Raw genomic sequence first — 26,240 nt, forward strand, 5'->3', positions numbered from 1 at the left:
GTAATGCAACTACACTTTTGTGTTGTAAATGTGTCGTAGATTTTCAAATATTTTCAACAGTGTATGTTTAGTCGTTGAAACTATGTTCGTATGATCTTGTCTGTATAATTACTGTATTAGCGTTAGCCACATTTAAGTCGAGTCAAACTATGTATGGTGCATTCAACTCTGACAAAAGTTGCAGGAATCATCTCGGGTGGTCTAAATACTTATCCGTAAATAGTTGATTATAAATTAGTTAATTGAACCATACTCTATACTATCGAAGACTACAGAACAGAGTTCACCGCACTATACGAATATAATCCTGATGAACATCTGTGTACTGTGAACATTATAACAAAAAATATAGTTCATTGTACGATTATTATAGTACCTTTGACGTCCTTGCTTCAACTATAAGTGTATGGTAAGATTGATATTGTATTTATAGTGCGCCAAACGATAATTTGAGTGAATTCTACTATAAAAATTATCTTTCCGACTATAATATTTTAGCTATACAGATTTTTAACTATATGCGCAAATTTTTGTCTCAGTGCACATTAAAAAAAACACGCCTCTCACTCTACCTCATGGTGCTGCGGAAATGAGTAAAAAACGATAGTACGTATTAAATAATCGGTATTTACTGAAAGTTCGAGAAAAAATGTAGCGATTTTGCGAATTGTAGAAATGCGATGAGTTTGACTCCGCTGTGACTCGTGAACTATATATCTGATTAAAAAATATTTCACACAAAAGTTGCAGGAGATTGCATGCTCTATGATTTTTCTAATCACTATTTTTGACCTAGGTGGCACTGGAGAGAAGATATTCTCGAAAAACTGGTTTTTGGTACCATTCTGCCAATATGGCGGCACAAGCGGCGGTCGCCCAAGGTCGCAAACTCGGAATAATAATTAGGACACCGAACTTTACAAATCTGCCAAATTAGAACTTTCCTTGACCTTTTGTAAGTCAGAACCTACCCATTGCCTGGACTTAGTAAAGCTTGTCCATTGAATAACAAAATAATGTACTGCATTATGTTTCGATGAATATATCTTACTTAAGACTTGAACTTCCATGTCAGACCGTTGAAATATGAACTTAATCTCAATTCAACCAATAACAACGGGTGGCCATATTTGGTACTTTTATAACGAATTCCCGTTTTCGGCCATGGACTGACCATAGCTGGTCATCTAATTGTAAGTGTAGCTACTATTTTTGACTACAAGTAAAAAAAATGCTGACGGAAATTTCTGATAGCGATGCTGTCGTAGCTTCTTGTGTGGATTAAGATGTGCAGAGTGAAGTTACAACTATTAGTAATAAATAAAATGATGAAAATTCTAAAAAATATTGAGCAAAAAAAAATAGGTACAGAAAAAGTGGCCGCCATCAGTTATAGCATCGGAAAAATGGTTAGAAATGATGAAAGTGAAGATGAAAACTGTGCAAAATTAGAAAAACGGATTAAAAGAAAGTTGGAAATAAATAAGAGGAGTGAAAAACTGAAAAAAATTAAAAAGAAGTAGAAGAATCACGTTCAGAAAACGAAAGGCCTCAGACGAAAGAGTAGAAACAAAGCCAGAAACTAGGAATGATGAACTTCAGAAGAAATACTAATTTCCTTTACTTCTAAGTTTTCTTTTCCATATTGTTTCCCTTCTAAAATGGCACTGATTTCATTCAATTAGATTCACAACTTTTGAATCAAGAGCGCGAAAAAAAAAGTTAAGGAGTATTTCATCCCTGAGTTTTTTTCTAATACGTATGACGGTTTTTACATTAATTTACATGAGTAACCTTTTCATTTTTGATTCATCGAAATCGTTCGATTGCTTAAAGATAAAACTACGAAATCTCTCCTGACATGCCTCAATTTGGGGGCTTGTTTCACCCCTTCAAATAATTTTTCCGCCGATCGAAAAAGATATGTATCTTTTAGTGTTCAATGTTCTACAACATATGTGAGTTGCAACGAAATCGGAGGGGGACACCAAAGTGGATATTCCTTGTAAGCGGGACTCATTCGTCTGCTTCTCAAAAGCATACTTTTCCTTACAGGCATCACAAAAAATGGTGCGTGTCACACGTGTCAGTTGGCGATGTCTGACTTGAGTGATTAAAGCGTTTGCCTTGGCCCGTGCTGAATTTGTACGAGTATTCGTGTGAATGCAGCACTAGCCTTCAGCTCACACTGCAGACTTCATAATTGTCGGATATCACCGACCTTCTGCACTTGCGACACAATGATATACATATAACACGTGTAAATAGGCGATATCCAACTCGTGTGATTACAGCATTGCCTAACGGCTCGTATCGCAAGCCACACTCGTCCAGATATCGTCTACGTTTCGCACTTGTAATATTTCCGCAATTAATGTAACAGTATATGGCGTTAAAAATTTAGTTATTCGAAAGTGCGTATATATCAAAGAAAGCCCTAGTGTAAAAAATAGAGGATTCCAGTTGTGTGTATGAGTCAACGTTGTTTTCCTGTACTGTATGGGAATGGAGCACTTCCCAAAAAATAGACACGCGCTCTACCGGCCTTATAAAATCGAACTTACCAAGCAGATCTTGCAAAATATACTATTACTGCGTTAAAGGCATATCGTTTCAATTGAATTGAATTTAAATAACTTCAGTTACAATTTGCTTAGATTTTTTGGGAGTTATACTTAATTCCCTAGAATTCTTGGCTTGACCCATGCGCCGCACGTGGAACAATCCAACGTTTCCTCGTATCAAAGTCTCAGACTGTTGGCACAAGATATGAATAAAAAGCTAAAGAAAATGTATATGAAAACAGTACTTTGAAGCCGCGTATCTAATTGTGAAACGAGTCATAAGTTCAGTACATATATATTATTCATAATAGTTAAACCATAATGCACATTCCGTATTGAAACGTGATTTTCACCCACGAATGTACAGTGCAACCTCTGAATAAGCCCTCTCCAAATAAGTCCGCTTCCCCTAATCTTCGCTCGAGAGTTGCCCCCACTTATTCACGCATCGTCGCGCATCGTCGCACATCGCAGAATCGGGGGCGAACCTCTGAATAAGTCCGCCCGTGGAAATTGTGTTTTGATCTCAATTTATGCTTTGAATAATAGTATAGTAATGAATTAATCTATTGTTAACACCTATTAATATTTATACTTTTTTCAAAATTTAGATATATTAATGAAAAAAAGGAAATTATCTTAAAAAAGGTAACACAAAGTAAAATCTTCAGCAATTTTTGTCAAAAAATAATATCATTCTTTAATATCAAATAATATCTTTCTGCGTATGTACTTGAGCATTTGAAATTTTAAAGTAGAGGACAATTCTTTTTGTTATAGAGAACAGTTATTTTATTATTAATGAGAAATACAATTTATAATACATAATGCACTCCATAGCGCATACATTGTGCATAATGCAGAATTACAGTTGAAACAGAATTTGACAGGCTGACAGGCGTATATGTATACAGGTTTCACACACACAAATAGCATGTATGTATGTCACGCAAGGGGCCTATAAACTTTGCACGTGCAATTCGTCGAGTGAGCAAGCGGACTTATTTGGAGGTTGAGCCGAGAATTTTTTGTGGCGAATTCGGACCGCGGGTGGGGGTAAACCCATTTCCTGGAATTATATTCCCCTAACCGCCCGAGCCCGGTCTTATTCGGAGGTTGCACTGTACTTGCAAGAACAAATGGCTGTAGAAGCTTGCCAATTTTTCTCTTACAACTGTAAAATCACTCAAATAACGTAGGCCATAGACCGAAAAAAATATTGTAGCAGTTATTCAATTTGAAAGAATGAAATATTTTAAAAACCAATTGGAACAAATTAAATATGTCAGAAAATCTATTAAATATATCGAGAAAAACTATAATATTTTCAGCTTATGATTCAATACAACCAGTACCAATATGGTTTAAATAAAAAACACACTTCCATTTATGCACAGGTGCGTCAAAATCTTTCCACGCCGTAAGTCTGGTCCCGTACAGTCTTCAACGTTTGTCACACCCGCTTTTTGTCAATTTTCTAAGGCGGCATACTTGCTGAAATTTGAACAAATTTGGTTCCCTGTATCTGCCGACACGTCGTTGGTCTAGCGATTGCCTTACTGCTTGTGATTTTCTTAATCGTCAGACTGCCAGCGTACAAAAATTGGTAGATACAAAATCCCAATGAGCACGGTGTATAGTTATCAAAAAACGGATGAAAGTAAAGTTTGAAACAATACGAGGACCAGACTTACGGCGTAAGAAAATTAAATGCACCTGTGCACACGTGGTTATGTAATTTTGATTCACCCAGATTGGTGATGGAAAAAACAAATTTGTGTTTTTTTTTACAATTTTCGGGATATAGGTAACTTTCCTGAATTCCGTTACAAAAAAGCAATGCACCGGAAAAATTCGAAACCTTTCCGTTCGTTTGTTTATTAAATATAGAAAGAAAAACGGTGAATTTGCTCGGTCGGTAAAGGTAGGACACCTGCATGACTTTAACGCTGTGCGCGTGAATGGCGACTTTTTATTGTTGTTCATTGGCTATGGTATAAAATCACATGGAAATTGTCATCTGCGGTTGCATTTATTTTCACTTACGTACAATTTTATTCAGCTCTTATTGAATTGCGATTATAATCTGTGAAGATCGCGTGCATTCGGGCATAAGCGAGAAACGACGAGTTTCTTACATTTTTTACTCAAGCCTTTTAATTAATTTTCGAACAGCCACATGGTATTTTTAAGAGAGTTATACAAAATCATGGTTTATAAATGCTGATCATTATGCAAAAGAATTAAATCATGGCCATTAGCTCAATTTCGATTTGATTATCCGCGCAGTGACTACAATATACTTCTATGACGTATTCTGTTATTTTTTGTCAAAATCAATGAGGGATCAACGAAAAAAAAAATTGTAGATAGTCCTTCTGATGATTCTGCGTCTAATTTACCGTATTCGCAAACATTTGTTCAGTCAAATCAATAATGAATCCTGCTGATAGCATCATATTTTCACTTTTCTTTCAAAATAAGAAGTATTGCTTCACGAATACTTTAAGATATATTTGTCGTAAGGAATTGTTATTAGAAGAATAAGTGACGAAAAAGAATGGGAATCTCTTATACGTTAAATGCGGAATTGCACCAACTATCGACACGACTTTTGTGCTCTGACGACAAAGCTTGCTGCATTTTTGACGCATCTCCGTATTGACGTATATCGAATTACGTAATCATCTTGAAGTTATAAATATCTTCAACCCACAGCGCAGGAAAACCTGATTACTATTTCCGAAATCTAATATCCCGGAGCGCATTTTTCGCAAAGTTGTAGGCGAGAAAAAAAGGTGAATGAAATTCATGGTTATGATAAGACCGCCACTGTTTTGATAAAAATTTGATTTATTCCCCGATTGAATGTTTTCCGAGAAAAATTTGATCCAAGAAATCCGACCGAGGAGAGAAAAAAGTTTCACAGATGGATATCTGCCAAGTAAACCAAATATCTGTACAGCTATATGAAGGGCATTCATAACTAAGCATGCCCCCCGAACTAGCAAAAATATAAAGAAATCAATTTTGTGGTGCTTACGGAAATTTTACTGATAATTATTCCACGGAATTCGTTCATATTTTTAGATAAAGCTTTTGTATTACTAAATTACATCTGTATTAGACTCCAAATGACATCATTAAACATTGTAATAATTTAATGATAATCATATGAAGGTACAAGTGACAAATTAATTGCGTCACTTATTACCACTAAGAATGCAACAATCATATATTATACACATACGGGGAATTATCGAACAACTGGAGTAATGGTAATTTTGTTATTTTTAATTTTTGTCTCCAGTAGCCGTAATACATTATACCTTCCAAGTGATTAAGGTCATGTTGTACTCTTACCTTTACCGACCGAGCAAATTCACTGTTTTTCTTTTTATATTAAATAAACAAACCACAGAAAGGGTTCGAATTTCAACAATCCATCCCTCTTTCGTAGCGAAATTCAAGAAAGTTACTCATATCCCGAAAATCATCAAAAGTAAATCATTCTCATTTTTCCCAGAATTGCGCAAAGTATCTCAGTTATGCACTTCTGTCTTCTGAAATGCAGGAAATCGTCGAAATTTGAAACCTTTACGTACGTTTGTTTATTTAATATAGGTAGAAAAAGGGTGAGTTTGCTCGGTCGGTACAGGAAGGAGTACTACATTACCTTAATTCTGTGACTACACAATTGAACCAGCTTATCAGAAAAAGATGAAAGTTACAGCTGTTAACTGATAATGGGAATGTGACACGGCTTTCTCTCACACATATTGTTCGATGCAATCCCTACCCATACACGTTGTGCAAAATTTCATAAATTTTAGTCTATAATTTTCAAAATTTTACACGATTATTTACCCACAGATTTTTCAGCTTACCATAATCATGGGGGTTAAATATAAAATATTCAATACGACGATCAACCAATAAGACTCATTTTTAGTGAAAAAAAAAAAATACGCAAAGTTGTGAGAAATTCTTACCGGTGTTTCTTCAATAATTCTATCACGTTTGTTTATAATCCTTCATAAATGATCAGCTATGACATAAGTATACTACTATTTGATATACTATGAAATAAGAGTTTGCATTATACTCATTTCGCAAATATTTTCTAATTTTTCGTTATTTTTTGTCATACCAGTAAAACAACACACGTTGTTACACGTGGCAGACATAAGTACCCGAAATTATAAGATATACATTGTAGGTAAGCCCAGAATAATTATTAGTATTCTAATCAAATAATAAGAATTAAATTCGATATATAGGATAACCCTTTCATGCACATATTTTTCCTTAAATCCGATTCGCTTGAAATTTTGCACTGATGAGATTTTGGGGTCGCTGATTACCAATCTGAATCCAAGATTCTAAAATTCAGAACAGCGGATCCAATATGGTGGACATAAATTCAAAAATTTATTTAATTTAGATGAAACTTCATGTACCATGGTTTTGGGGTCACTGATTAGGAATCTGAACTCGAATTTCGAAAATTCGAAATGTCGGATTCAATATAGCGGACAAACAAAAACAACAAAAAAAAATAGTTTGAGAGGATTCTCTAAAATTTGTTGAAGTGTATTGAGTTAGTGTGTTACGTTCGGCGTATCGCCACATGTCACCCCCATCTCGTGACTCTCCTACGATCCTATTACAGTAACCTGATCATCGTATTCCTATTCCTATTTCCATTCCTACTTCCATTCTGGCTCACACCACTTGCTTTTTGCCGACTCTGCTAATTCTATTCCCCACCATTTGCGCATCTTTCGTCTACTCCTGCTCTTTACCTCAGTATCATTCCTGTTCCAACGTTCGACACGCTTAAGTCTATTTCAACACTCAATAACCTTACGGATAACTTTTCTTACCGATATTCCACAAATTCTTCAAACAAATATACAGTTGATAGCTCAAGCATCCGAACGGTTATTCAATCCTATCCCAAGTTCTGGTTGTCCCCGGACGTAAAGGCGAAGGCGAACCCGTTTGTTACTTACCGCTTGGGAATAAACGACGTCCACGGACGTAACATGAAGCTTGGCATTCGGAGTTTCGTGGTAGATTAGCGAAATATAGTTTTTCGTGGAAAAGTAGGAATTTCAAGCATTTGTTTACTCGTGTTATTTTTTCAATAAATAAATAAATAATTATTATATTTTTCTTTAACTTGAAAATATTTCAGGGATCATGTGGAACCAAAAACCTTGGCAGTTGTTACCAATAAAGTAGTTAAATAAATAAAAGGTTGCAAAACAAGGTAGGATGCTGAGCGTTCCGGCGTGAATTGAAAGGTTGAGAAATATCGTTCAAACGTGTACAGTATGTCGTATGAGCTTGCTACTACGCAGAAAGAAAATTTTCCGAAAAAAATGTGTCACAGTATGTGCATCTAGGCGTGTGTTGTTTCTGTGGTTTGTCTACAGACGGCGGTGTCGGTTCAAATTGTCAAGTATCGTTGTATTTAACGGATACGATAAATACATCACACAATAAATTTACTGCATCACCACGGAACAAAAATAGATAAAAAATAGTTCACTGTACGATTTTTTGCACTAAAGTCCAATTGTGCAGAGAATTATAACTAATACTTCAATACTTAATACTAGAGCTCATCAATTACACCCAGCCCGTCTACGTCTGGAGAGAAGATCCAAATTCACGGCAGAATACCATTAAGGAGATCATCGAACGCGCGACGTCCAAGGAAGATTGGCCTCAGGTAGTTAAAAATGTGAATTATTAGAAGCTAAATTGAAAAATAGTATTCTTTATAGCACCGACGCAGTGAATATTAGATGAAATATATTGTAACGCAAGAAGAGCGAAATTGTCAATGAGTAAATGTCCATTTTTGGTTATCACACAATTTCATTTGAAATGAAAAAAATGCTATTTACATCTTCGACGTTTGGGTAATTACATCTCTCTTAATTTAGTATGAGATTTTCTAAATTCTACACGTTTCAACCATTTCGCCTTTACAAATGTAATAAAAACTTTTGGTATAGTACGCGAAATTCCTCGTAGCCTTTTAAAAAGACGCAGTTTTATCCTGAAAAATTTTTTCAAAGCTTAAGATTTCTTATTAAGTTAGTTCAAACACTATCATAGAATTCGTGAGCAAACATTTTCAAAGCCTGTGAATTGTTTCGAACTTCTGTGAAGTATCACAGAATGTTTTGAAACTTCGTTTTTATGAATTTTCTAATCTCGTAAGCTCTCTGACATTTAAACGTTCAAAATTTATTGAGACCTGTAAATCAATGCGAATCTGTCGTGAACTCAGTTTACACATTGAAAAAAAAAACTTTTCGATCTACATGTGCGACGATAATTATATGGATAGCATTTTTTTTTAGATAGAATGACAGGAATTACAGCGAGAATCAGTTATTAGTATATTGAACTTACACTGACAAATGTTCTTTGAACTTGTTGAATATCGTGATGAAAATTATTATTACTCTAAAAAAAGTACTATCCATATAATTACCGTTGCACATATAAACCGAACAAGTTTTTCTTCCGTACATGTACACAAATTGTGTCTCAGTGATTCTATGACTAGTTTTTTTGAACAAGTTGGTTACGTCGGCCATGCAGATCCAGCCCGTAGCGGCCGCTCGACAGTGGCATTGCAGGCCACGATCTTACGTACAGGTTTGGAAACTCGGGCACTTTTTTGGAGAGGGGGGTGTAGTCTTTGGTGAAGCAAGTTTATTCAGTTGCTGTTATGACCACCAGAGTCTTTGCGATGTAGAAGATTTAGAACCTTATATCTGTATATAGTAGGGTGCGCTAAAAAAAATTTTTTTATCGTTTTCATACAAAAAATGAGTGCTTTTATGTATTATAAGAAGCGTTGTCGAAAGGGGGCTCTGACGAAAAATATTAAAAAGTGTCTCAGTCGACCAGGTATCATACTCTGAGACACCTGCTAGACTTAACTGACCGGAACCCCCTTTCGCGAGGTAAAATTTCATAGCAAATTGAATAAAATCACAAGGTAGTATAGGGAATAGACTATTGAAAAATAATGTTTCGAGAGTAAAATTAAAAAAAAAAATTATTTTTTCCCTCACTTCCCACCGCGGCAATTTGTGTACCACATGCTAAAACAGCTGAATGTCATGTCATATTTCAACCACCGAAAGGGGGATGGTGATAATAAAATTTAAAAGGTGTCTCATCGGTGTTAATGCCTATGGTCGAGTGAGACACCACTTCGCATTTTTTCTCCGGGCCCTCCTTCGTCAAGGCTTCTTATTTCATAAAACCAGTTTAATTTTTAATGTGAGAGATTCAACAAAAAAAAAAAAATTTTGTCTGGAATACCCTAATATACATATATATACGAGGAAACTACACGGGAAAAAAACCGACTTCTTAGATAACAACGATCCTACTGGCCAAGTCAATAACTATGAAAATGTTTCACCAAGTGAGTCGAATATGTATATTGCCAACGTAATAGACTTGTCCAAAAAATTAGCCGACTCAGAATCACTGCCCCCATGTGTACATCAAGCCATTGAAGAAGATACCGTACATCTATCCTAATTTCTATGGCGATTCCTACTTAAAATATGATCTAAAAGCAATAATGAAATCAATTCCTAAGATTTTGCCCGATTTTTAATTGTAAGAAATTGTATGTTGCATGTTTTAATTTAAATAATTTTTCGGGACACATAACAGGTGATGATATTTCCGGAAGGAACATGTACAAATCGATCTTGCCTCATCACCTTCAAATCAGGAGCCTTTTACCCGGGCGTACCGATTCAACCGGTCTGCATCCGGTACCCAAATAAATTAGACACTGTTACTTGGACTTGGGAAGGACCTGGAGCGTAAGTTGTACTTGTCACATCGTTCTGTCGGTCTTCAATATTTATCAGAGAATTCTAACGAATTAACAGTCTGAGGAGCACGACCGATCTGTCTCACTACTCGGACAAGACTGCTCTCTCATATCAGCTTGCCTCAATCGTTACCTATCTTGTTTATCAACTCTCGACATCTAGTTCCGTGACTTTGACTACGTTTGGTGTTCATTGCATAATACCCAATTCCGCGTATAACTCAGCTCACAATAAATTAACTCTGAACAGATAACTTGAATCCGTTAATGAAACAATTACAGAATACAGCGTAACCCCAACGAAATACAGCTTTATTCCGACATACTTACATAGGTTACACCGAGAGTTCTTGGAAGGACCTGCTTATAGCGCGAGCGATTTAACTTGCCTAATTTTGATTAGCTGACATCCGTGCTCGCAGCCTGAAACTAATCTTCGCTGACACGAGCAAATTCCCTAAAATTGACTAGTTCACATGTGACAGTCAACCATAACTTCTCACCTATTAAGAATCGCATGTTGGTAACGTTTTTACGAAGTTGGTTACGCTGATAAATTAGAAAAGTTGCAATTACCGAGCAGATCCCTTCAAGAAGAATTCTCGGTGTGGTCGAAGGTGGATTTGCTGGTGGTAGAATATAACTGATGATGGTAAGAAAGGGTTTGTTCGGAAAATTCAAATAAATCAAACACGTGATGAGACATCCAAGTAGTATAGATATGAGAGTTGAAAATCAAAAAATGGCGGCGTGCCGGCTCCCTCCCACCACCCTCCCGGGCAGCCGGTATGTTACCCCCCCTATAGCAAGCCTTTCCCAATGACGTCACCAGTATAATCGCCATTTTGCTTTAGCCGGATGAGCAGCCATTTTGATTTTTGCTTAGCCGGATGAGAAGCCATTTTGATTTAGCCGGATGAACGGCCATTTTGATTTTTCATCGTCCGACAGTTTGATAATATGATTTTCGCTATGACGTTACCAGTATGATCGCTCGATTTTGCCGTCTGACGAGCAGCCATTCTGACAGCGGCCATTTTGATTTTTTCCGAGTTTTGCCGTGTGACGAGCTGCCATTTTGATGGCGGCCATTTTGATTTTTTATGACGTCACCAGTATAATCGACCGATTTTGCCGTCTGACGAGCAGCCATTCAGATAGCGGCCATTTTTATTTTTGCTCAGCCGGATGAGCAGCCATTTTGATTTTTTATCGTCGGACAGTTTGATAATGTGATTTTCGCTATGACGTCATCAGCATAATCGACCGATTTTACCGTCTGACGGCGACCATTTTGAATTTTGCTCAGTCGGATCAGCAGCCATTTTGATTTTCATCGTCAGACAGTTTGATAATGCGATTTATTTCTTGGTCGGATGAATAGCCATTTTGATTTTTCGCCGTTACCCGTAAACTTTCGCGCTAATAGTTTGCCCCAGGCGAAAAATAATATTTTCCACGTTCTTCGAATACATTCTTTTACGTTAATCGACCGGATGGTGACATCGCAATTAGATAGACAGGGAATGCTGATGACGATCCGTAAACTTTCACGCTAATAGTTTACCCCCAGAGCGAAAAATAATATTTTCCATGTACTTCGAATACACTCTTCTGTGTTAATTGACCGGATAGCGATGCTACAATTAGATAGGCTGGGGAAGTTCGCTACAATTAGATAGATCGGGGGTTATTGTAGTTATATATACATATATTTCGAATTACAGTTGCACTTAATTTTAAGTAAAGCTGGGGAAGTTCGCTACAATTAGGTAGATCGGGGAATGTTGATGACGATTCGTAAACTTTCGCGCTAATACTTTCCCTCCCAGGGCGAAAAATAATATTTTCGACACGCCATTTTGATTTTTCACCGTTACTCGTAAACTTCCGCCATCTGTATAAAAAGGGCTGGCACGTGAAACTTGCACACCAGTGAGTCTATAATTCTTGTGAGACGAACGCACTAAAATCATCATGATACGTAATAACCAGTTTACCGGCGAAGAAATAATTATAGGACTCAGCGACGCGACTTCGGAGTTTTCGCTCCAAGATCTTCGGCAACTCGTTGAATGTGTCCGGAGAGCTCACGCGCAACCGCACTGACGGCACCTGGTATATGTTCAGGACATAACATTAATCCTGCATTTTCAAAAATGGGGAAATGAGGTGATCGCGATCCTTTCGGACATCGAACCAGATGACGATGGACGCGAAGCCGATTGGATCGAGTGTCGTCAGATCAACGAGGAATAAGATACGTCCCGATGTATGATTGCGCGCCGGAAAACGTTCAACGACTGCAGCAGTGTTTGCCCTCAGGGCGAAAATAATATTTTCACCATACTTCAAATACATTCCTTTGTGCTAATCGACCGGGTGGCGACACCGCAATTAGATAGGCTGGGAATGTTGATGGCGATCCGTAAACTTTTACGCTAATAGTTTACCCCCAGGCTTATTTCCCACTCGATGGGGTGAGTGGTATATAAACGTAGGCCTATTCCGATGATGGCGCTGTTCTCATCGTCTCTTCGCGTCGTGAACTGCTCTTACTAGTAAAAAACAAGAAGCCGATTGAAACGCGATGGATCTAACAAAAGTTAACCACGTCGGCCGTCTGGAGAATCCGCCAACCAAGAAGATGTCGGAACTTGAAATTGGAGCGGCGTACAACATCACGGACTTACGGCTGGTCAAAACGAAATTTGGGGTATGTGTTCTGGCGACGATCGATGAGGATTACAACGTCTTCTTACCACCGAGAATCGCAAGGGCCCTGCAAGAAGATTCAAATCAGCTGGCTGAAATGTGCAACATGGCTGGGCAAAATCGCCTGCAAATGAAATATCTTGGTGGGGAATTCAACAAGCTCGAATTTCCATGCAGTTATGTGCCACAAATAAACTATGCGATCCCCAACCACCACCTCTACAAAAATTCATTCGCGAGGGGATGAAAGCAGGCGTGCTGGAGATCGAACTTTCGCCAACCGGATCCGAACGGGAGTTGTAACGAATCTCGGAAATATCAACCGGTACCAGCCTCTCGCTGCGGGGCTTTCGACATTCGTTGAGCTGCCCAAGGACATTCAGCGGAAGAGGGCGGTGGTGAACGTGAAAAACAAAGATGATTATTGTGAATATTTACGTTTGACGCCTCTGGTGATTCGCCGTCATGCGGAAACGATTTAGACTAGATTTGAAAATGTGAATTCATATACTTAACATTTATTTATTTATTTACTCATTTATTTATTTATTATCAATATATTGAGAAATTATTCATTTTTATTCGTTTACCGCGAGAAAAGTTCTCAGAAAACGAAAAAAAGTTTTCAGAAAATGGAAAAAAATTTTCGGAAAACTTTTTTTCATTTTCCGAAAACTTGTTTCCATTTTCTGAAAACTTTTTTTCATTTTCCGAAAACTTTTTTTCATTTTCTGAAAACTTTTTTCCATTTTCTGAAAACTTTTTTTCATTTTCGGAAAACTTTTTTTCATTTTCCGAAAACTTTTTTTCATTTTCTGAAAACTTGTTTTCCATTTTCTGAAAACTTTTTTTCGTTTTCTGAAAACTTTTTTTCATTTTCTGAAAACTTTTTTCCATTTTCTGAAAACTTTTTTTCATTTTCGGAAAACTTTTTTTCATTTTCCGAAAACTTTTTTTCATTTTCTGAAAACTTTTTTCCATTTTCTGGAAACTTTTTTCCGTTTTCTGAAAACTTTTTTCGCGGTAAACGAATAAAAATGAATAATTTCTCAATATATTGATAATAAATAAATAAATAAATGAGTAAATAAATAAATAAATGTTAAGTATATGAATTCACATTTTCAAATCTAGTCTAAATCGTTTCCGCATGACGGCGAATCACCAGAGGCGTCAAACGTAAATATTCACAATAATCATCTTTGTTTTTCACGTTCACCACCGCCCTCTTCCGCTGAATGTCCTTGGGCAGCTCAACGAATGTCGAAAGCCCCGCAGCGAGAGGCTGGTACCGGTTGATATTTCCGAGATTCGTTACAACTCCCGTTCGGATCCGGTTGGCGAAAGTTCGATCTCCAGCACGCCTGCTTTCATCCCCTCGCGGATGAATTTTTGTAGAGGTGGTGGTTGGGGATCGCATAGTTTATTTGTGGCACATAACTGCATGGAAATTCGAGCTTGTTGAATTCCCCACCAAGATATTTCATTTGCAGGCGATTTTGCCCAGCCATGTTGCACATTTCAGCCAGCTGATTTGAATCTTCTTGCAGGGCCCTTGCGATTCTCGGTGGTAAGAAGACGTTGTAATCCTCATCGATCGTCGCCAGAACACATACCCCAAATTTCGTTTTGACCAGCCGTAAGTCTGTGATGTTGTACGCCGCTCCAATTTCAAGTTCCGACATCTTCTTGGTTGGCGGATTCTCCAGACGGCCGACGTGGTTAACTTTTGTTAGATCCATCGCGTTTCAATCGGCTTCTTGTTTTTTACTAGTAAGAGCAGTTCACGACGCGAAGAGACGATGAGAACAGCGCCATCATCGGAATAGGCCTACGTTTATATACCACTCACCCCATCGAGTGGGAAATAAGCCTGGGGGTAAACTATTAGCGTAAAAGTTTACGGATCGCCATCAACATTCCCAGCCTATCTAATTGCGGTGTCGCCACCCGGTCGATTAGCACAAAGGAATGTATTTGAAGTATGGTGAAAATATTATTTTCGCCCTGAGGGCAAACACTGCTGCAGTCGTTGAACGTTTTCCGGCGCGCAATCATACATCGGGACGTATCTTATTCCTCGTTGATCTGACGACACTCGATCCAATCGGCTTCGCGTCCATCGTCATCTGGTTCGATGTCCGAAAGGATCGCGATCACCTCATTTCCCCATTTTTGAAAATGCAGGATTAATGTTATGTCCTGAACATATACCAGGTGCCGTCAGTGCGGTTGCGCGTGAGCTCTCCGGACACATTCAACGAGTTGCCGAAGATCTTGGAGCGAAAACTCCGAAGTCGCGTCGCTGAGTCCTATAATTATTTCTTCGCCGGTAAACTGGTTATTACGTATCATGATGTTTTTAGTGCGTTCGTCTCGCAAGAATTACAGACTCACTGATGTGCAAGTTTCACGTGCCAGCCCTTTTTATACAGATGGCGGAAGTTTACGGGTAACGGTGAAAAATCAAAATGGCGTGTCGAAAATATTATTTTTCGCCCTGGGAGGGAAACTATTAGCGCGAAAGTTTACGAATCGTCATTAACATCCCCCGATCTATCTAATTGTAGCGAACTTCCCCAGCTTTTCTTAAAATTAAGTGCAACTGTAATTCGAAATATATATATAGCTACAATAACCCCCGATCTATCTAATTGTAGCGAACTTCCCCAGCCTATCTAATTGTAGCATCACCATCCGGTGAATTAACACAAAAGAGTGTATTCGAAGTACATGGGAAATATTATTTTTCGCTCTGGGGGTAAACTATTAGCGTGAAAGTTTACGGATCGTCATCAGCATTCCCTGTCTATCTAATTGCGATGTCACCATCCGGTCGATTAACGTAAAAGAATGTATTCGAAGTACGTGGAAAATATTATTTTTCGCCTGGGGCAAACTATTAGCGCGAAAGTTTACGGGTAACGGCGAAAAATCAAAATGGCTATTCATCCGACCAAGAAATAAATCACATTATCAAACTGTCTGACGATAAAAATCAAAATGGCTGCTGATCCGACTGAGCAAAATTCGAAATGGTCGCCGTCAGACGGTAAAATCGGTCGATTATGCTGATGACGTCATAGCGAAAATCACATTATCAAACTGTCCGACGATAAAAAATCAAAATGGCTGCTCATCCGGCTGAGCAAAAATAAAAATGGCCGCTGTCTGAATGGCTGCTCGTCAGACGGCAAAATCGGTCGATTATACTGGTGACGTCATAAAAAATCAAAATGGCCGCTGTCAGAATGGCTGCTCGTCAGACGGCAAAATCGAGCGATTATACTGGTGACGTCATAGCGAAAATCGTATTATCAAACTGTCGGACGATGAAAAATCAAAATGGCCGTTCATCCGGCTAAATCAAAATGGATTCTCATCCGGCTAAGCAAAAATCAAAATGGCTGCTCATCCGGCTAAATCAAAATGGCGATTATACTGGTGACGTCATTGGGAAAGGCTTGCTATAGTGGGGGTAACATACCGGCTGCTCGAGAGGGTGGCGGGAGGGAGCCGGCACGCCACCAGTTTTTCATTTTGAACTCTCATATCTATACTACTCATCCACTTAAAAATTTATTTGTTTGACCCACTGTTTAAATTCGGTCAAAAAGTTGTTGTTCTCTTGCAAATCTCACTCTCAACATGCATACATTTCAATGAGAATTAACATTTTCCGAGTTCTCAAATTATTCAAAAATTCTCTTGTGAAAAAAAGAATAGAGTTACAAAATATGGTGGAAATTCAGATTTTGGTCCGTACAAAAATTCAGAGAAATTGAAATGTTTGCACCAAATTGCTTAACATAAAACTGTAGGTTCTGAATTGATGTGATTATATACTGTACTTTTATAGTAATTGTTAACTTCGATCAGTTAATAAGAATTTTATCAACACGTTCCGGGAATTGTTACTACATTTCTTTCAGCACAAATAAATGGTGAGTTCGGTCGGAAAGCAACTAACTATATTTTTGGGTTATTTCAGATTGAAACTACTGTGGCTGACACTAACGCAACTAAACAGTAGCTGTGAAATCGAATTTCTTCCAGTTTACAAGCCAAGTGAAGCTGAGAAATCTGATCCAAAGCTATACGCGAACAACGTCAGACGTCTAATGGCCAGGTAGTTAACTATTTTGTTACAGCAGCGAAGCACGTTCCCAAAGTCGCTAATAAAACGTAGAAACAAAAAAAGAGTGAGAAAAAATAATGTATATCGACGTTATTTTTCGTCCCCCAGGGCGTTACAAATCCCAGTTTCAGACTACACGTACGACGATTGTCGAATTATCAGTAAGGCGCATCAATTAAACTTAAAACACGTGTCCACCATTATCGAGGCACACAAGCTTCGTTATAAACTTGGGTGAGTTGAAATGAACTATATATAACATGTTATATAGGAAATTTAAAAACCTCAGAGTCTAAATGTTTATTTCTATTTCTGCTTCGAGTCAGTTAGAATTAACAAATGAATTTTTATTTTGATCTTTTGATCAGCTCGGTGATTTTGTTTTTCAAGCATAGAAATTCACACGAGTCGAAGGATTGTAACAAATTTTTATTGAAAGTTTCTTCTCGATACTGCAATAATTCTAATCTCATTGAATCTAGTCTACAGGGTCATTTATTCGTTGCTGAACACCAGCAATATAGCAATGTCGAAATGGATAGAGATTCGTGATAGTTTGGATTGTAGGTTCGTTCCAGGATATCCTGGCACAGCTGTTACGTAGTTCAAGCCAGAGCCACACGTCGACCGGTAAGTTTCCGAGCCGGGTAGTCATTACCGCAACATTGTCGTATCATTGTCGCACCAACAATGACCGCACGGCTAGGGAACTCTGCGGTTGACCTGTGGCTCTGACTTGAACCACGTGAGAGTCGCACCGACCATTCCTGAAACGCTCTAACCATCTAAACTACCGTAAATCTTTATCCACCTTACAGTGGCATATCGCTGGTGTTCAGCAGCAGTTGAAGATGAAGATGTGACACTACGTGTGCAACAAATGCGTTGTTATGACAATACTGACTGTACATTAAGATTATGTAGTACTCCCACCCTTACCGACCGAGCAAACTCACTCTGTTTCTTCCTGTATTAAGTAATTAATCAAACGAACGGAAAGGTTTCAAATGTCGACGGTACATCGCTCTTTCGTAGCTGAATTCAGGAGAGTTACTCATATCCCAAAAATCGTCAAATCGTCGAATGAAAAAATGTGTGGTTTTTCGACACGTGTTACTATTCCCACATTTTCCGCATTCCAGAGGCCAAGACGTACGTAGTTGAGATATTTTGTGTAATTTCGGAAAGAATGAGGAGTAAAATGAGCCATCCTTAGACTGTTATTATTCAATATTGAGATCGCTAGTCTAGAACAACGAAGATCGAGTCACATAGAAGCGTACGGCTTATGGGCCGCTTGAAGCAAAACTTTCTGCGACTCGTAAATCCGTAAGATGGCTCTACCGTCGGTCGACAGTAGAGAGTTAGCACGATCACGCCAATTCGCCGGTCGGAGCCAACACACCGACATTGTACGCATTAGTATAGAGCGCTGTACGTGAGCTATACAAGCAAAGGCGCCACTAGCGACACCTAGCTGTTGGGGGGATAGCTCGTCCGAGCACTCCAACTTTTCTTGCTTCAATTAGCCTGCAGGCCGTACGCTTCTATGGGACTCAATCTTCGTTATCTAGAACTAATTACAATAATTTCATAGGTGAAAGATGCTGTCACGATCAGGTAGGAAATGGCCGAGTGTTACTTGGTTGGTAGATCCCCTCAGCACGACGTGAGAGCATTTTTTATTTACGAAATTATTCCAATTCCTAGTTTTCATTTAGCGACATCAATATTGCACGAAAACATTCTCACGATGGCTCTTTTTTCTCCTCATTCTTTCCGAAATGGACGAAAATAACTCAACTATGCACCTTTTAACCCCTTAAATGTGGGAAATAGTAGGTAACACGTGTCAAAAAACCACAAATTTTTTTGATGATTTTCAGGATATAAGTAACTTTACTGAATTCCTATACGAAAGAGCGAAGCTCCGTCGAAATTTGAAACCTCTCCGTCCGATTGTTTATTTAATATGGATAGAAAAAGGGTGATCTTGCTCGGCCGGTAAGGGTAGGACTGCTGCATAAACTTAAGGTAAAGCGAAAATGCGAAAATTTTCAAAATAGACATGCCCTAGTGTTCAAAATGTGTGCACACGTATGAAAATAATAAATCTCCTTGGAATCCGCATTCAGTCGACATTCTTAGCTCTGACAAGAGCCTTGAAATTTCACCTTTGAAGTGAAAAAACACGAAACCCTACGTACCTGTATGCGACTATCACTATCACATAACTATTACTATCGCATATCGTTCAACGAATCACGAATACATTCACATATACAGCATATTCATATGTGCAGTAGTTTAGATGCGATGAAAATTAATTTCTATTTATGACCCGTCAGATTATTACAAGGAAATATAGAAGAGACGTTGGTGAAAAGTAAAACTGAACGCCTGGACGAGATCGTCGATCTTTACAAATTTGCCAAGATCCTAAGAGTGGATGAGAAGGACCCGGCGACTCGACAACTGTTTCACATACACGATTGGGTTAGTATATAAAATTAATACACAAGGCAATAACCAATCTATCCATAAAGCTGCAACTTGTTAGCCATGTAAAAATATGATCATACCTATTGATTCGATTCTATTAATTTCAGGATCACTGCGACAAGATCAACCTAGAGGAATACGTGTTCACAGTTTTAGTTATAGCGAAGGCGGATACTATTGAGGAAATGATAAAACTAGCTTTCGAAGTAAGAGAGATGGTGAACACGCTTGCCCGGTATCTTGTATCATCAAGCCGCTGAAAATTATTATCCGTGACATGAATATTCGGATCCAGCCAAATTCCGTCGTTGATAGTCACTACGTATAGCCTTAAATTTTCAAATTTCTAATTACAACCGTTTCGAAAATAATCGAGTCCGTTTGGTGGGCGATACGACAAATCGACAGATTAACAGACCGCTATTTCTCTACAACCCCATGTTTTCGTTTCTAGAAACCACAAAACATAAAAATATCTCTAAACTAGCCGAAATCATTTTATTTCTCAAAGCCGATACTTTTCGTTACACCAAAGTGGTTACAAATAAAATATGTGTTCCTAGAAATAATCGAAATTAATTACACGTTAATGAATCCTTCTTCAGATTTGTAACCCAAGTGAGACCCCTTCCGTTGACGCTAATACGTTAAGAAGAATTCTGAGCCTCTGTTTGCACCTATCGCCAGAAGAGTCTGATAAAATATTCCGAGATGCTCTGACGATAGATAGAACGAGAGTGAAGTTGGGTAAGTCTCCATTGCTCTATTATTAATCTACTTTTCAGTTTAGCAATCCATTTAATACTATCAAACTTTATTTCACATATTTTGGTAGATTACGATTTCATTCGAACGTAAACTTTTTCATATCCTATGTGCGTGTATTCAATATGAAAAGGTTTGTGTTAAGTTAAAACTCGCATGGATTTGCGATTTCAATCGCGCGCTGATTGGTCAGGTGTGCGTTTTAAGCCTACTAGTTAGTTTACTAATATATTATTCGCGAGCCGATTGGTGGCTGATTGAAAGAAAGATGCCGATATTCACAGTTGCAGCCTACTTCACTGTACTAAAGAGTCGTATCATTTTGAAGGCTGATAATGTAACGAATCGTCAGGCTATGTATATACATTAGACTTGTAGCTAACTTGTTTTCGGACCAAAACAAAATGCGGTCCATCTCCATTCTATACGAAGTATGTGACAGTGATTGGTGATGTAGCCGACTTGAAAGATTGAGAGTGATTGTCACGTAATTCGTATAGAATCGAACTCGCATTTTGTTTCGGACCCAAAATAAATTAGCCGAAAGCCCAAGGCATTGACAAACATTACTATACGATTTGTTTATTCGGTTTAGCCCACTGGTTTAGCCGTAGGTGAAATGAAGTATCATAGGTCACTTCACATTATCAATATCATGCCGAAAATATTAGTCTCGCTTCTCTTCTTACGACACTGCGATTTAGGACGCTAAATTCTTCTTGTGGTCGAAATTTTACCAAATCGTAAGGAAAGTAACCAAACTTATTGATGATAAGGTAATGTTTGAGGAATTAAATAAATGTATGCATTAGTTGAGAATTTTGTTACTCTCTTCTCTCTTTCTAAAGATTAAATATCAGTGCGCGTGGTTGATTCTAGTACAGCTCATCTACCTGATTCAGTCGTAGATCTACGTCGAATGTATTTTTGAACCGATGTTACAATCGAAATTGATGTCATACTTTTCTGTGACGTTTGGGTCTGGTATTCTTGTAAAACGGTATTGTTCACTCGTGATTCTAATTTTCTGAAGAAATATCAAATATGGGAAAAAATTAGCGACCAAAATTTCGGTCCAATAACAACGAAATCAAGATTAATGTTTTCCACATTATACGTATTGATCATTTGAGGTTGCCCGTGATGCTTTATTGCACCTATGACTAATTCGGGTAGACAAGCTGTAATCAAAAAGTATAGCCTCACGTAATAAAAAGAAAAAAAAGATTATTATAATATAAGTATGTGAAGATTAAAATAAAGTTTCCGTTAAATGTCACGTGCAGCGAAAACAAGGCAGCAATGAAGTTGCTTTTTGGAAAATATGAGAGGTGGTTCAATTTTAGCACATAGCATTTCAGCATACATTAAGTAATATAAATTTAAATACTATTTAGCCGAAAAAAACCATTTCGCAACATAATTGGACGTTCAATCTCAGATGAATCTCTATTGCAAGTATATTGTGTAACAAGAAATTAAACGCTGTACGAAAAGACCGAGTTTGCTTCCTTGTTACATAATAAACTATTTTGCGATACTTTTCGTCACCATGAAAAAGGAAGTATCTGTCGGTTTGTCCGAAAATTTTCCGTAATGATCTCGAAAACCGGCTAGCAAAATCGTGATCTCGGAAACGACTTGATGAAAAAATTAAAACTTACAGGATTGTACAGGCAATCGATATGGGCATGAAAAATTGCCATGTCCCGTTTAATTCTAACTTGTGATTCTACCGTAAATAAATAGATTCTTAATATTTAACCGAGAAACGTAAACTTTTTCTTCCTCGTTACTTTTTATAAATGAACAATCATGTTTTTTTAAATTAATTAATTTATTGAAACATTTTTTTATCGCCTGTCGGTCTATCGGTTTATCCGACAATCTTCCGCGATGATCTCGGAAACGGCTCAATGAAAAGATCTAAAACTCACAGGAATAAGCAGAAAAAAAAAAATGGTGGGCATAAAAAATTGCCACGTTCCGTTTAATTTAAACTTCCAGTTCTACCAGAAACAAATCGATTTTCAATGTCTTACCGACAAACGTATACTTTTTCCTCCTATTACGTTTTCTAAATAAATGAGTATATTTTTCTCAGTCTGTATATTTATTGTCAAAAAAATTCGTAAATTTCTTGTGTTTTGAAGAAAAAATTTCAACTTTTATCATAAAAATTTTTCATTTTGCTGCCAGGTTCCTATCATTTAGGATTTCACTAGCTTGTTTTCGAAATCATTGCGGAAGTTTGTTGTACAATCCGACAGACTCTTCCCATTTCATGGTGACGCAAATTATAGCGAAAAAACTTTTTCCTGCTGGCTTCTAATAAAACACCGTTTGAAAACTGCGTGACATATTAATTTGGATTCGTTCTACTGGTGGCAAACGAGTTTCGGCCCCAAAATGATAAAATAAGATATCTTCTAATAAATGTCCATTTGCAGTTTGAAACTGTTCTGTATTATTAACGCTTCCTAATAGATAGACTAAGTCATTTTATATCTCCCTGAAATGAACTTCACGTTTAATAGCCTGTTGTCTGCTGCATCGAACTCTTCTTCATGCTGCTGATCCTTTCTTTGAAGCTCTAGAAATCTTATTTGTTCGCATCTATGAAAAGGAATTTATTGGGGAGAATATGTGTATTTCTGAAGATTATCGATGCTAAATTGGCTGACCGGTGGGCTTATTCGAAATACAGAAACATATAATGAAAGGAAAATTCACGAGAACTAAAGAAGGCGCCGCGCCGGCGGATTTCTGTAAAGGGATTTAGTTCGGCAAATCAACAATCCAAGTACATCCAAGATTCACCAATGCCAAAGAGCGCACCAGTGGACCAATGAATGATACAAGAATTGCTAAGCGAAAATGATAAATTGGGGAAAAGAATTTATCAACTCCAAATAAGGTTTCAGTGAATATACTAAATTATTTAAAAAAATTCACCTACGCAAAAGAGGGCCCTGGTGAATCTGCTGGCAAGGGTTTGGTGATGGTTTCTTAGATTACGGGATTGGAATCTCATTTTAAAAGTTACCTACGTTGAGGGGCTATTGGGTCGAGTAATTTGATTTAAGTTTAATTTAAACACAACATAAAATTTATTTATTTAAAAGGAAAGTGATTTATTATAATTGAATAAAAATATGAATTGTGATAAAAATTCTAAATGATTTTAATCCAACAAAAGATCTCATATACTATTTGGATTTGGACCGCTAATTTGAATTTGCATTTACGGAAAATATAAGGTCATATTTCTCGTAAATTCAGGAGAAAAGTGCTATTTTTTCCCGACAGATGAGGGAAAATGTAAAGAGGGAATAATGTGCCACGTTCGTTCCGCTTTCTAAATCAAAAAAGTGAACATTATCGGGAATAAATGGTATATTGTATTACAAGTACAAAAAAGGGTGGCTTGCGAAGCGTATGAAATTTGTAGCGTGAGCCCATGGAGACCAAAGGTAAGGAGGCCGAACGCATATGGCGGAATCGTCGAAAAGTGGATCGTGAAAGTGATGAAAGATCTTGTAGTTCGGGACGTATCCGCAAGCGATACCAGCGCCTGGTTACGAATAGGATACATACGTGAGGATCGGTTTTGGTAGCGCTGCCAGGCGGGTAAAATCCGCGGATCGTTCATCACTTTCACAGTCCGGTTTGCCAGCATTGCGTTCGGCCTCCTTACCTCTAGGCTCCATGCGTGAACCGTAAGGGCGAGCGTGTAAACGCGTGAGTCAGATATCACCCATCCGCACGTGAGTTGGCGGAAGCAGTCAAACGCACACGTCTGATACATGCGATTTTTTCAAAAACTTGTCTAGGAAAGTTATCATTCGTAAAAGAAACGAATATAATATAATTTGGAAGAAGTAGATCAAAGACAATGAATAAGTCCAGAGGCACAGGCCTGGGTTCATGATACCTACAGGTTATAACCTAAATCCAGTAACTTCAGGTTTAACTCAAGCCCAATGATGTCACTGGTGACGCCCAAAGCTCAGAGCACACGAAATGCAGTAAGCCGTGTGCCGTCACAGACACAATTCAAGCCGGAAACGTGCCAGCCAATCAAAGCATTTAAGTTATCTGTGATCTACCTTTCCAAGCATATACGTATACACTCTGAGATTTACCGCCAATACGATGGATAAAAATTTTTTAGAGAAATACTCTAAATTTTGCCATGTTTGTAAAACTCTCCGCAGTCCAAGATTTCTCACAAAATTGATGAGTTCATACTCTCAGGAATTTTCATAAGAATGCAGAAATTCTCCTACATACTTTTACAAAACTGATGTTCTGAAATTTTTAGAATTCAGCATAGAAAATAAGATATTCCTTTGACGAACTTGAGATCTCATCCTGCTCCTGAAATTTTCTATATTCTAAAAATGCGTGCAGATTTGACAAGCAAAAATTTTCAGAATTTTTCAGTAAAAAATTTAAATCCTCATAAAGACATCTGTGTTTTCGCCTATTTCTAAAATTCTCCGTATTCCGAGATTTGTCAGAAAATCGATGCGCTGATATTCTCAGAAATTTTCATAAACCATTAGAACTTTTTCTACAGAACTCTATATTTCTTTTTATTTCTAAAATTCTTAAAACTTCCCGAGATTTCTTAGAGAATTGATGAGCCGAGGTTCTCGGATATTTTCATGAAAAATAGTAAATCTAAAAAAACTCTACATTATTTCCTGTTGATAGTTTTCTCTGTGTGTATTTCAAAAAAATTTCTATAAAATTAGTGATCTGAAATTTTCAGAATTTGTCATCTAAAAAATAGCAATTACTCTGAACAACTCTGCATCTCTCCCTTTTCGTAAAATACAATACATTCTAAAAATTTCTGCAAATTGGAGAGGCTGAAATTTCCAGGATATTTTAGTCCATACTCAACATTTCTATGAAAACTCTGCATTTTTCTGTGGTTGTAGAATTCTTCACATTTCACGAGTTCATACAATACTGTAAAGCAAAAATTTGAAAATGTTTGCAATATTTTTCATAGAAAATCAGAAATAGTGTACAAAACTTTGCATTTCTCCGTGTTAACATTCTACATTCAAAAAATTACTACAAAATCAGTAATTACGAATTTTCAGAATTCGTGGAAGAAAAAACAAAAATTCTTCTGGAAAACTGAATTTGATCCCTCTCGCATATTTCTCTACTTCCTCAGAATTTTGGCAAAATTATCGAACAGAAATTGTCAGAAATTCCGAGAATTTTCCAGATAAATGTAGAATTTAGAACTCTGCAGAATCTGAATTTTAGTACATTTCGGTTTGAAAAATTTTTCAGCGGAATTGTTGGAAATTTTTTTGCACCAGGGATGTGTTGTAAAAAATATATAGAAAACGTTTCTGTACCCGGTAATAGGAAACCACACCTTCTAAGGTTTCTTATACGTAAAATTATACAAAAAATAGTTAGTTTACATGGCTGAGCAAATCACTTAATTCTGATCGATCGATTTTTACACTTGGTGCAAACTGGCAAACACGTATATTTAATTGTAATATAATTTATTGATTTCACGTATATGGAGACGCAAAAGGCTCTGTTCACGGTTTTCTAGACAATGTATCAGAGTTGTAGGCAAGACTTCCACCAATATTTTGTTATTACTGTTATTACTGTCAACCTCATTGACACC

General features: G+C 37.4%; 1 protein-coding gene across 3 annotated transcripts in view; it reads left to right on the forward strand.

Moving 5' to 3' along the window:
- LOC107222526 (lysophosphatidylcholine acyltransferase) overlaps positions 1 to 26,240 on the forward strand; it is a 112,505-nt gene that overhangs the window by 84,901 nt on the left and 1,364 nt on the right. For all 3 annotated transcript variants that reach the window (XM_046733000.1, XM_046733001.1, XM_046733002.1), the window contains exons 4-10: positions 8,192 to 8,304; positions 10,284 to 10,438; positions 17,156 to 17,293; positions 17,411 to 17,536; positions 19,651 to 19,798; positions 19,912 to 20,010; positions 20,410 to 20,551. In XM_046733000.1, the coding sequence (XP_046588956.1) occupies positions 8,192 to 8,304; positions 10,284 to 10,438; positions 17,156 to 17,293; positions 17,411 to 17,536; positions 19,651 to 19,798; positions 19,912 to 20,010; positions 20,410 to 20,551 (921 nt within the window). The remainder of the gene's footprint in view (positions 1 to 8,191; positions 8,305 to 10,283; positions 10,439 to 17,155; positions 17,294 to 17,410; positions 17,537 to 19,650; positions 19,799 to 19,911; positions 20,011 to 20,409; positions 20,552 to 26,240) is intronic.

The sequence above is a fragment of the Neodiprion lecontei genome, chromosome 2 (genome assembly GCF_021901455.1).
Source record: "Neodiprion lecontei isolate iyNeoLeco1 chromosome 2, iyNeoLeco1.1, whole genome shotgun sequence".
In the NCBI taxonomy this organism is placed as follows: Eukaryota; Metazoa; Arthropoda; class Insecta; order Hymenoptera; family Diprionidae; genus Neodiprion; species Neodiprion lecontei.